Raw genomic sequence first — 12,019 nt, 5'->3', positions numbered from 1 at the left:
AGAGTAACAAATACAATTCACTGGCTTGAACGCGAACCAAGTGTTTTAGGAGTTGAAGAACAGATTGGTGAGCTCTCTAATGCAATTCAGAGGGTCAAACTCTCATGGATTTGCGAGGGAAGCAAAGGAGAAGCTTGAGGGCCTCCAATGGAGTTAGAGAGGGAGAGAGCTGTTGTCTGAGCACTGGAGAAGGGAATGGTCGAGATGACCATTGGGAGAGAAAAGGATGAAGGAAATACCCCTTCCTCCAGGTCAGATTTTAAGGCGCGACACTGCTCTACGAGCGGCAATGCTGCCGAGCTGCCCTGCTGCTCAGAGAGGGGCAGTGCTGCTCTGGCCTGTTAGCTCTAAATTGAAAACTGTTAGATAGGCTGAAAAATAGTTGGGCACACATTTGTTGTTGGTCCGACGGTTTTCAAAATCTAGCTCATAATATATAGAAGATAATTTTGCATTAAAAATCCTGAACTATTTTTAAATTACTCTAACTATTTTTATATTTTTTGTCTTGTATATTTATATTAGAAACCTTGTCCTACTTATTTTTTTCCCACATCCCTCCAACTTTCGATTGACCATGAATGCATGCGTATATTTCAGTGATTGGATCAATTTTTTAAAAAAGATTAGGAGTTGAGATAAAGAGTCGTTGTAGAACAGCTTTTTTAATCTTACAGAACAAATTAAGATTGAAAGTGGAATTTATAAACTCTTGGAAAAGATATAGATAGAATTCTCTATTTTTTTTAATTGACATAATCATTGGTTTACCAAAATGATTCTAAGTTTTTGAGATGCTCCTACTCCAAGTTGTACTCTTTTTATTCTTTTTTCCAACGAATACCAATGTTTCATTAAAAAATAGTCCCAACTTTGTGAAATGAATGAAATTATGGGATACACCCAAGAATATTCTTGTTCCGGCAGACAGCAGGGGCAATCACAGACAGCCTATATGGATCCCCTTTTTTCCCCCAAGTCCCCAAGCAGCCGCGAAGAGAGATCACGCGCTCAACCACCGCTTCTCGGCCGCGGCCTCCCTCGGCCCCTCCCTTCCTCCTTCCCTCCGTTGGCCGACGGGGACGGGGAGCGAAGAAGACTCCCTTCCTCCTTCCCTCCGGTGGTCGCCGGGGACGGGGAGCGAAGAAGCCTCCATTCCTCCTTCCCTCCGGAGGTCGCCGGGGACGGGGAGCGAAGATGTTCTATGGGACCATGGTATGGGACCCGTGGCTGATCGTGTCGCAGATCGTGTGCCTGCAGTGCCTCTACTACCTGTCGCTGGGCGTCGCCATGGCGCTCCTCGTCGGCACCCGCATCCCGCGACTCACCCTCCTCTACCTCTTCGACTTCGCCACGCTCACCCCGCGCACCCCCACGGGTTGGTGCGCCATCGCATCATTCCTCCTCGCCGCCGTCGCAGGGTACGCCGCAGCTCCCTGACCCCACTCTCATCCACTTGGTTCGTCCGAAACTGGAATGGATTCTTCTGGAAGTAGTCAAAACGCGAAATATGCCTGTCGCGCGCGCGTGTGCTGTGGCTTATCGCTTCCGGGTGCGAGAACTACTCTTGTCAATGGAAAGTTAAGCGGGCTGTGTGTTCCCAGGTGTCCAGATCTGTACGTTTAGGGCAGCCACATTGACTTGGAAATTTCAATTTCAACGTCTTTATAAATTGCTATTTCCTTAAGCACTAGTTAAGTGCAAGAGCTCAGAGGTATCGTTGCAGCAATTGGTATTGACATATGTAGAAAGTAGTGCGTATAAAGGTTTTGGTATTATTGTTATGAGCCTATTCATTTTGCCATCCATTGTTTAGTAGCTTACCATATGTATTATATGAAATAATACTCATAGGTTTTTCTATTATGCTCGAGAGTAACAGATACCTTAGTCTTCTTGTCAATTGCTTATTCTTGAGCCATACACCATTACTTGCTTATATATAAAAGAATAAATGACACCAACATATTGCCATTTGTTAAATACTTTTCTGGAATGGGGGTAAGCAGGCCGTATGCAAAACATGCCCCCCTGCATTCGTTTTTTTTCTGACAATAGTGGCAGTATATACAAGGGACAAGGTAAAGAGGAAAACATCTTTTGCTGCCTCGCACGATCACTCGTTCCCCAATTAGACAGTACCATCCTTTGCAATCCACTAATTTCCTTAATATCTGGTGTCCAATGTATCCATTTCAAATTAAAGCATCTCGAGCAAGTATCAAAACAGCAGAATACCGATTGCTCTTTTCCTGTAATAAGTATTTTTAGAGTCTAGCTACTTGGATTAGCCCATTTATTTAGACACTACCTTTCTTCTGGATAAATTTTGTAAAATGAAGCAACTATATGAAGGATAATGTAATGATTTTGATCCCATTTTTAGCATTGACAGTTTGGTATTATTTATTGTTTTTCAAGATTTGCAACTCTTCTTTGTTTTGGTGAGAAATGATTTATTGCTAATCTTGCTTCCATGCTTTACTTGAGCAGAGCTGGGTTCATGCTTTATGTGATTGAGAGAGCCAAGAAGTGCCTGGACTTTGCAGCAACACTCTACATAATCCATCTCTTCATTTGCATTGTTTATGGTGGATGGCCAGCTTCAGTTACATGGTGGGTTGTTAATATCACTGGTTTGGCAATCATGGCTCTCTTGGGTGAATACCTATGCATTCGGCGGGAGTTGAAAGAAATTCCAATATCACGGCTTCGTGCAAGTAAGTGATTCATTCATATTAAATGCCTTTTTGTTTCCTTTGGATGCTTTGTTTGTACATGTAGACTCCATTCCAATGTATTTCCTTACCTAGTTAGTCTCCCACTTATTTTTCTGTGCACAAGAGTCTGGTTCAGCAAGAATTTTACATTGAATTGAAAGTTAACATATGCTTACAATGAACTCTGAAGCAATGAACATGTTACATTTTTAATAAGGTTACATTCCACCAATTTTCTAGCAATATTAAATTTGCAACTTAACCATGTCCAAATACTTGATCTACCATTTACCTATACCTTTGATGGCCATTAAAAGACCTCACACTGTACAGTGTACTGGTGGGACATATTGTGTCAGTATAATGTAATGTGAACATTCTGAAAAGATTACTGGCCTGGTTATTTCACTGATGGACCTATAGAGAAGAGAGTGCAAAAGTTCAAGTAGAGAGACTTAAATGCTCACTGCTCAGACATGCTCAACTTTGGCTAATTTCTTTACATTTTATGTGCTATATAGTTTGTTGCGCTAATCACAGTTTTTAAGGCGGTAAGGCGAGGTGCGGCGCTCCACCCCCTTCCAGACGCCTAGGCGAGTTAGGCGTGCGGCGAGGCGACGCCATACACATACTCTAACCTTCCATAGGACAGCACAAACATACACTTATACATGCCTTTCTGCTGCCAATTCTGGAGCCCATGTAGCAGTGATCCTCCTGTTTCCAGTTGTCTTCTTCCATGTGCCATACAGCCCCTAACAAGTTTCAACATGTGTGACTCATTAATATAATTATGTAACAGAAATACTTTGTAATCAGATTAAATATGGATAGTGAAATACCTTTTGATGATCTGAACTCTCTTTTCTTCTCCCAAACAGCAAGCTGCATATACAATAAGGAATTTAGCAACAGCAAGGAAATTTAGCAACAAAAGACACAAGCAAATATCAATATATCATCATTACATCAGCCCATAAACTTAGATAAGAGTCTTAGTGGCATAGTTAGCCACATTACAAACATTCCAGAAATATAGATAAGAGTCTTAGTGACATAGTTAGCCACATTACAAGCAGTTCACAAATATAACTACGTAAGATAGTCTTAGTGGCATAATTAGTAGTCCACAGCCACAATTACATAACATAGCCCAACCACCAAAAGTTCTCATGGCATGCTAAGTAGTGCACAAGTACAACACAAAAGTAATTTTAGTGCAGATCTGAAATCTGCTAGCAGCCAACTCTCAACAGTCAATATCCGTCATCAAACTCATCAAGGATGTTTGGAGCCTCCATGTTTTCGCCGCCACCGTTGGAGCCATTGGGATCCTGCTCACAATCACTCACATCAGCATCGTCATGTGGATCTTCCTCTTCCTCTTCTTCATTGTCCAAACCTAAGTCTTCTTCAAATTCAGCCAACCTTGACTTTCCATTTCTTGCACGCTTGCTGCTGGCATTCCTTGGAAGATTGCGGCCTCGCAGCGAGCTTGATTCACCAACAGCTTCATCCACATGTTCCCATGTAAGGCCATTGCCATTGTCACACCCACGGGCACCTTGAGGATGAACATAGGAGGAGTCAGCCCACTCATTGTCCCAATCAAACTCCTCAATGACCAAAGGATCAAATTTTTTCCCTTTTTCTCACGCCTTAACTGAAACCTGGTCTTCATCTTCCGGTTGTAGGAAACAAACACAATGTCATTCAATCGCTTATGCAGCAACCTATTTCTTTTCTTTGTATGCATCTACAAAGAAGAATGGGAAAACAACAAATAAAGGTGTCATTAATTGGCTAGCTGAGCACAAATTATACTGGTGTTCACCATCAGAGCCTCAGGGGCACATATAACAATGAGTCAATGACACAGATCAATAAATTAATCTATTATGCAGCAAAGTTCAGACATCAGACATACAAGCAATCAAGCATATATTAATTATTCACAGCAATTAGGCAACCACATCAGACAGAAAGGAACACTCCTATGAGCTATCCATTCCAACTATCAAACTCTACATAGAATAAATAGGAGAAAGCAGCACAGCAGAGGGGTATAGGAAGGAGCAGAGCATGAGAATGAGGGGGAGGAAGAGCAGAGGAAGAAGGGGGAGGAAGAGCAGAGCCGCAGCGAGCAGCAGAGGAAAGAGGAGGGGAGGATATACCTGCCAGTCGCGCGGAGCAGAGCAGAGTCGCAGGGCTGGAATCGGTCGTGGAAGCGGACGGCGCCGGAGTCGGTCGCGGCTCGCGGCGGATGGAGCGGGATTTGGTCGCGGACGGCGCCGGAGTCGCGGACTGTCGGAGTCTCGCGGTCGAATGGATGTGCGGACGGGCGGCCTCGCGCAGCTGGGATGGACTTGCGCGGGGCAATCGCCTGCGCCGCCGCCGCCGCCCTCTCCTCTCTTCCTCTCTCCTTCCTTTCCCTATCCCTCCTCACTCTCTCAGAGGCGATGGGGATTGGGAGCCTTTGGCAGGAGGTGTCGGCGCGGTGCCACTGCTTTTCCCGCGTGAGGGCATCACGCCGCTCTTTTCCCGCCTGCTCGAGCGCGCGGTGCCGCTCTTTTCCCGCGCCTTTTCGTCCCGCGGCGCCCGCCTCAGCGAGAAGGACGACTAGGCGACGACTTCGACCGCGAGGCGATGCCATACGCCAGGAGGACGCGGCGACAGCGACGCCAGGTTTGAAAACCCGCTCGGGCGACTAGTCGTCGCCTAGGCGACGCCTTAAAAACTATGGCGCTAATGTCAAATGTATGCCAAGTTGCCAGTGGCATCAAATCAGTACTGACAACTTGTCTCCTGATCCTCGTCATCTGTATGGGGGTAGTTTAGTTTGAAGCGGTGACATGATACAGGACCTGGTTTTCTTGTTTGGATCAACTTCTTATTTAATTACTGGCTGCAGTATAATGATATTCCTGCTATGGCATTTAAGATGTTGCTTCTTTCTTTCTCATTTTATGATGAACGCAGTAATCTTCATCAAACCATAGATGTGCTGAAGCTTAAGTTTAACTGACATTTTCATTGATATTTTTTAATTACAATTACAATTGTTGGTGTTCACCTGAGTGGTTCTCCTGATTGTTCTGACAAGCTGTACTTTGAGGGAAAAAAGTAGTTCCTGGCCATTTGCTGAGTTAGGGTTCTTCCCCTGAGTGATCCTCCTGAAAAGGGAAATGCTCTGAGTACAATCATTTGAATATAACTCAATTTTTCTCTCGAACATGCAGGAGAGCTCCGTATCATTTATATTAAGGAAAAAGGTGTATGAGAAACACCAAAACAACAAAGACAACACCATAACACAACCTGACACACAGCCACAACAAGCCCACACACACTCGCTAACAAACACTCCCAGACACACAGTCACAACAAGTCCACACACTCACAAATAAGGGACGGACGACCAACAACAACAACAAACAGACACTCCCAGACACACACAGTCACAACAAGTCCACACACTCACAAATAAGGGACGGACGACCAACAACAATAATATCAACAAAGCCTTTAAGTCCCAAACAAGTTGGGGTAGGCTAGAGTTGAAACCTAGCAGAAGCAATCAAGGTTCAGGCACATGAATAGCTGTCTTCCAAGCACTCCTATCTAAGGCTAAGTCTTTGGGTATATTCCATCCTTTCAAGTCTCCTTTTATTGCCTCTACCCAAGTCAACTTCGGTCTTCCTCTGCCTCTCTTCATGTTACTATCTTGGCTTAGGATTCAACTACGCACCGGTGCCTCTGGAGGTCTCCATTGGACATGTCCAAACCATCTCAACCGGTGTTGGACAAGCTTTTCTTCAATTGATGCTATCCCTAATCTATCACGTATATCATTGTTCCGAACTCGATCCCTTCTTGTATGACCGCAAATCCAACGCAACATACGCATTTCCGCGACACTTATCTGTTGAATATGTCATCTTTTCGTAGGCCAACATTCTGCACCATACAACATAGCAGGTCTAATCGCCGTCCTATAAAACTTGCCTTTTAGCTTCTGTGGTACCCTTTTGTCACATAGGACACCAGATGCTTGCCGCCATTTCATCCACCCTGCTTTGATTCTATGGCTAACATCTTCATCAATATCCCCGTCTCTCTGTGGTATTGATCCTAAATATCGAAAGGTATCCTTCCTAGGCACTACTTGACCTTCCAAACTAATATCTTCCTCCTCCCGAGTAGTAGTGCCGAAGTCACATCTCATATAATCAATTTTAGTTCTACTGAGTCCAAAACCTTTGGACTCTAAAGTCTCCCGTCATAACTCCAGTTTCTGATTCACTCTTATTCGGCTTTCATCAACTAGCACTACATCATCCGCGAAAAGCATACATCAAGGGATGTCCTCTTGTATGTCCCTTGTGACCTCATCCATCACTAAGGTAAACAAATAAGGGCACAAAGCTGACCCTTGATGTAGTCCTATCCTAATCGGGAAGTCATCCGTGTCTCCATCACTTGCTCGAACTCTAGTCATAACATTGTTGTACATGTCCTTAATGAGCCCGACGTACTTCGTTGGGACTTTATGTTTGTCTAAAGCCCACCACATAACATTCCTTGGTATTTTATCATAAGTCTTCTCCAAGTCAATAAAAACCATGTGTAGGTCCTTCTTCTCCCTATACCGCTCCATAACTTGTCTTATTAAGAAAATGGCTTCCATGGTTGACCTTCCGGGCATGAAACCAAATTGGTTCATAGAGACCCGCGTTATTGCTCTCAAGTGATGCTCGATAACTCTCCCATAGCTTCATAGTATAGCTCATCAACTTAATTCCCCGGTAATTAGTACAACTTTGAATATCCCCTTTATTCTTGTAGATCGGTACCAATATACTTCTCCACTCATCAGGCATCTTGTTCGATCGAAAAATATGGTTGAACAGCTTGGTTAGCCATACTATAGTTATGTCCCCGAGGCATCTCCACACTTCGATTGGGATACAATCCGGTCCCATCGTTTTACCTCTTTTCATTCTTTTCAACGCCTCTCTGACCTCAGATTCTTGGATTCTCTGCACAAAGCGCCTATTGGTGTCATCAAAAGAGTTATCCAACTGAAAGGTTGTGTTCATATTCTCACCATTGAACAATTTGTCAAAATACTCTTGCCATCGATGTCGGATCTCATCCTCCTTCACCAAGAGATGCTCTCTTTCATCCTTAATGCACTTAACTTGGTTGAAGTCCCTTGTCTTTCTCTCACGAACCCTAGCCATCTTATAAATGTTCTTCTCTTCTTCCTTCGTCCTCAAATGTTGGTAAAGATCCTCGTACGCTCTATCATTTGCCACACTTACAGCTCGCTTTGTAGTTTTCTTTGCCACATTGTACTTTTCTATGTTGTCCACACTCCTGTCATGGTACAAGCGTCTATAGCATTATTTCTTCTCCTTAATAGCCCTTTGGACTTCCTCGTTCCACCACCAAGTATCTTTAGCCTCGCCTCCATTTCCTTTGGTTACTCCACACACCTCTGAGGCCACCTTCCGAATGTTGGTTGTCATCTTCTCCCACATGTTGTTTATGTCCTCTTCTTCCTTTCAAGAGCCCTCTTTGATAACCATTTCCCTGAATACCTCTGACGTCTTCTCTTTTAGTTTCCACCACTTTGTTATTTCAATCTTAGCTTGTTTATCCCTACGGGCACGCACTTGAAAACGAAAGTCTACCACCAAAAGCTTATGTTGAGAAACAACACACTCCCCTGGTATCACCTTGCAACCCAAGCATGCTCGTTTGTCCTTTCTTCTTGCGAGGACAAAGTCAATCTGGCTAAAGTGTTGTCCGCTACTGAAGGTCACTAGATGAGATTCTCTCTTTCTAAAAAAAGTGTTGGCTATCATCAGGTCAAAAGTTACCGCGAAGTTCAGAACTTCCTCCCCCTCCTGATTCCTACTACCATACCCAAAACCTCCATGAACTGCCTCGAAACCTGCGCTTGTAGTACCTACATGCCCATTAAGATCTCCTCCTATAAAAAGCTTCTCACTACTAGGTACAGCTCTAATCAGGCCATCTAAGTCTTCCCAGAACTGTCTCTTAGCACTCTCGTCGAGGCCTACTTGGGGGGCATATGCACTAATTACGTTCAAGACCATATCACCAACGACAAGTTTGACTAAGATAATCCTATCTCCTTGCCTTCTCACTCCCACCACACCATTCTTGAGGCTCTTATCAATCAAAACTCCTGCTCCATTTCTATTCGCGACTGTCCCTGTGTACCAAAGCTTAAAACCTATATTGTCCACCTCCTTCGCCTTCTGACCCTTCCATTTAGTCTCTTGAACGCATAATATATTTACACGCCTCCTAGTCGCGGTATCAACTAATTCTCTTAACTTACCTGTAAGCGACCCTACATTTCAACTACCTAAACGGACGACCAAGGGGCCAACAATTAGGCAACGCCAAGTATTTGTTCAGTCAACAAGGTGATGCCCCTAGCACCCACTACACCCATAACCTTCTTCGGAGACTGAAGCTAGGATACCCTGCTGATTAGGCGAAGCACTGGTGATGCCCCTAGCACCCACTACACCCCATAACCTTACTTCTTCGAAGACCGAAGCTAGGATACCTTGCAGATTAGGCGAAGCACCATCAAAGGCGCACCACCGATTCCAATGGGTCCAAAGCGACCAGGCTCCAAGAATAATTAAGGAATTAAGAGCCTGCCTATCCTGACCAGCGGTAATCTCACTAGATCAGCACCACCAAACTTCAAAGGAAGGCTCAGCCGGCTGGGGAACAAGGTTCTGCAGTCCAAATTTCTGGAAGAGTTCAAACCAGAAATGCCTAGAGAAGACACAAGAAACCAGTAGGTGATTGATGGTTTCCTCTTTCTGATCACACAACAAACATTCCTTGTGATGCTGAAGACCCCTCCGAGCAAGACAATCTGCAGTCCAGCACTCATTGTGCACGACCAACCTCATGAAAAAATGGCATTTGTTAGGAGCCCAGGTTCTCCAAATACGCTCCCTTGAAACAAACCCTCATAGGCTGATTTGGCAGTGGAGTCTTCTGACTGAGGCTGTAAAACGACTTGAGAAAGAATAACCCAAAGATTTAAGAATTTCGCAAGAACCCCAACAGAAAGTGCACCTTGCAGGTCACCAATCCAAGTGTTATCAGTAAGAGTCTCTAATACTGTACGCTTATTGGCTCTTCTTTTGGCAACCAAAGCAAAGAGCAGTGGAGCAAGGTCCTCAATTTTCTGCCCATGAATCATCTATCCGTCCAGAAAAGAGTACAGATGCCATTGCCAATCTCATTGCAGACTGCCATAGAGAAATAGCTGACACAGGAATGAACTTGAACCGGGAAAGACCAGGGTCGGTCAGGTTCTGTTTTCTTTAACTAGAGCCAGCGCATTCACAATGCCCATCCCATTCGTTGCAGGTTGGAGATGCCAAGGCCCCCAAGTTCAATTGGGCGACAAGTCTTAAACCCAAACCAGAAGGCAATGACCACCATTAATTTCTTTTCTTCCCCTCCAAAGGAATCTTCTGCGAATCTTATTAATTTCTTTGATGGCCCATGGGGGGAGATCGACTGCCATTGCAAGATAAACCACCATGGAGCTGAGAACAAATTGCACTAGAGCTTTTCGACCAGCCCGGTTCAATAACTCAGCCTTCCAACCTGGAAGGTGATCTGCAATCTGGTCTAATATAACTCAATTACAATCATGCTTCCAAATCATTCAATGCACTCATGACTTATGAGGTTTCCATCAAAGTGATCTGAACTGTTGGATCTTGAGTAACACTCAAGTTGTACTCAAATGGTTGTACGCATTGCAGTGCTCTTCTGAAAATTCTGATAATATGATCCAAATAGGTCATTTTGTGAAAATAAGAGCTTGCAGCCTTTTCCCTAGTCCTGTCTACTTTGTACACATTGGCAACTCATGTCAATCAACATTCAATTGGTAATACTGCCCAATGTTTGGGGTTTAAGGCTACAAAGCTAGCATGGCTAAAACCATTGGGGACTCAGCTGGGAGAGGAAATAAAGTGGGAACAACTATGGGTCACTGGTTTGGGATTCTGATAAGCTTTCAGTGTCAGAGTTAGGATTTTATATTGATCACTGCAGCACTGAGGTATAGGCTATAGTCCGTCAATTGGAACAAATGCTGCCATGCATCATCACTGGCTCATCATTTTCTGGATCTGAAACAGTATATGCATATAAAATAATTTTGATATTTGATCTGGTTGAGTGCCCAAGCGTTTCCTTGCCAATTATCATAGTGAAAACATCACTGAAATGCCATGTTATCTCCGTTTGAACCCAGTTGTCCATCAGGGAAATCAATAATATTAGAGTTCTTATCTACCCCTGTTATAATAATATCAACATGGTTAATGGTTGAAAAGTGTTAGGGTAAATGTATCTTTAGATTGGTCAACTATTTTCAATTGGAACAAGCGTTGAATATTGCTGGATTCTGGAAATTTGAACTTGGCTCTACCGCTCTAGCACAACATGTTGTTGCTTTCCTTATTCCATGATTTTTTTTTTTTGAAATTAAGTAACTCAATTTTTCATACTGACTTTTGACCTTTTCATCTGCTGATTGGTTTGTTTCTTCTGTTCAGGTGTTTAATCTGACATGCTAAAAGAGTATAGGTGATGTCAAATGGTGTTATCCCAGGAGGTGCTTGTTAATATGTTTCTAAGGAATACAATGACTCGCAGTGAATGCTTTGTTCTGTGATTTCCAATGGATGCTTCTCAAACTTTGCATAGAGCGTTCATCTCAGAGTTCTCACCAACGGAAATGGCAGCTCAGTTTCTAAATCATACACTCAAGTCCTCCCGTGCCCCTTATGAAAAAGAGTTCCTGGCCTGCCTCTTGTATGAAAAAAAAAGTTCCTCCCTCGCCTATGTTCTAGCTACAGTTTGCTGCTTGACAATGTATGACTAGATATCAACATGTGCATTCTTTAGTAATATATTGTTCTTAATACATGCAGGCACCTATGGACTCTTGTCTAGATGTATCTTGCAAATAATATATCTAGTGTTACATGCTAATTCATGCTAGGAGAGTTGTGATCTACCCCCCTTTTTGAGGGACGATATGCTCAGCTGTGCTCGTGAAAATTAAACAAAATGGCAAGAAAGGACCGCGTTTAGCCCAAAGAAAAAGAGAAGATTGATTGAAGATCGAAGGTTAGGTTACTGGATCACTAACGAAACCAGTGTTTACTGGTCAAATTAGTGTTTATCCATATAAATTTATTTCTCATGTTCTTGTA

General features: G+C 43.5%; 1 protein-coding gene across 1 annotated transcript; it reads left to right on the top strand.

Annotated features, from left to right (window-relative positions):
• The first annotated feature begins 966 nt into the window (after nucleotides 1-966).
• LOC136450137 (uncharacterized) lies at nucleotides 967-11,795 on the top strand. Its single transcript, XM_066450459.1, has 3 exons — nucleotides 967-1,421; nucleotides 2,494-2,720; nucleotides 11,357-11,795. The coding sequence occupies exons 1-3, from the start codon at nucleotides 1,198-1,200 to the stop codon at nucleotides 11,362-11,364; spliced, it is 459 nt and encodes a 152-aa protein (XP_066306556.1). The 5' UTR covers nucleotides 967-1,197; the 3' UTR covers nucleotides 11,365-11,795.
• The last annotated feature ends 224 nt before the right edge of the window (nucleotides 11,796-12,019 follow it).

The sequence above is a fragment of the Miscanthus floridulus genome, chromosome 5, assembly GCF_019320115.1.
Source record: "Miscanthus floridulus cultivar M001 chromosome 5, ASM1932011v1, whole genome shotgun sequence".
In the NCBI taxonomy this organism is placed as follows: Eukaryota; Viridiplantae; Streptophyta; class Magnoliopsida; order Poales; family Poaceae; genus Miscanthus; species Miscanthus floridulus.
The sequence above is the reverse complement of the archived record's forward strand: the minus strand, read 5'-3'. Positions and strand labels throughout refer to the sequence as shown.

What these genes read in the sequence shown, in the direction of transcription:
- LOC136450137 (XM_066450459.1), top strand. Translation starts at nt 1,198, where the DNA reads ATGTTCTATGGGACCATGGTATGGGACCCGTGGCTGATCGTGTCGCAG. An exon ending in CTCCTCGCCGCCGTCGCAGG is followed by an intron (nt 1,422 to 2,493) that starts GTACGCCGCAGC and finishes TTACTTGAGCAG; the next exon opens with AGCTGGGTTCATGCTTTATG.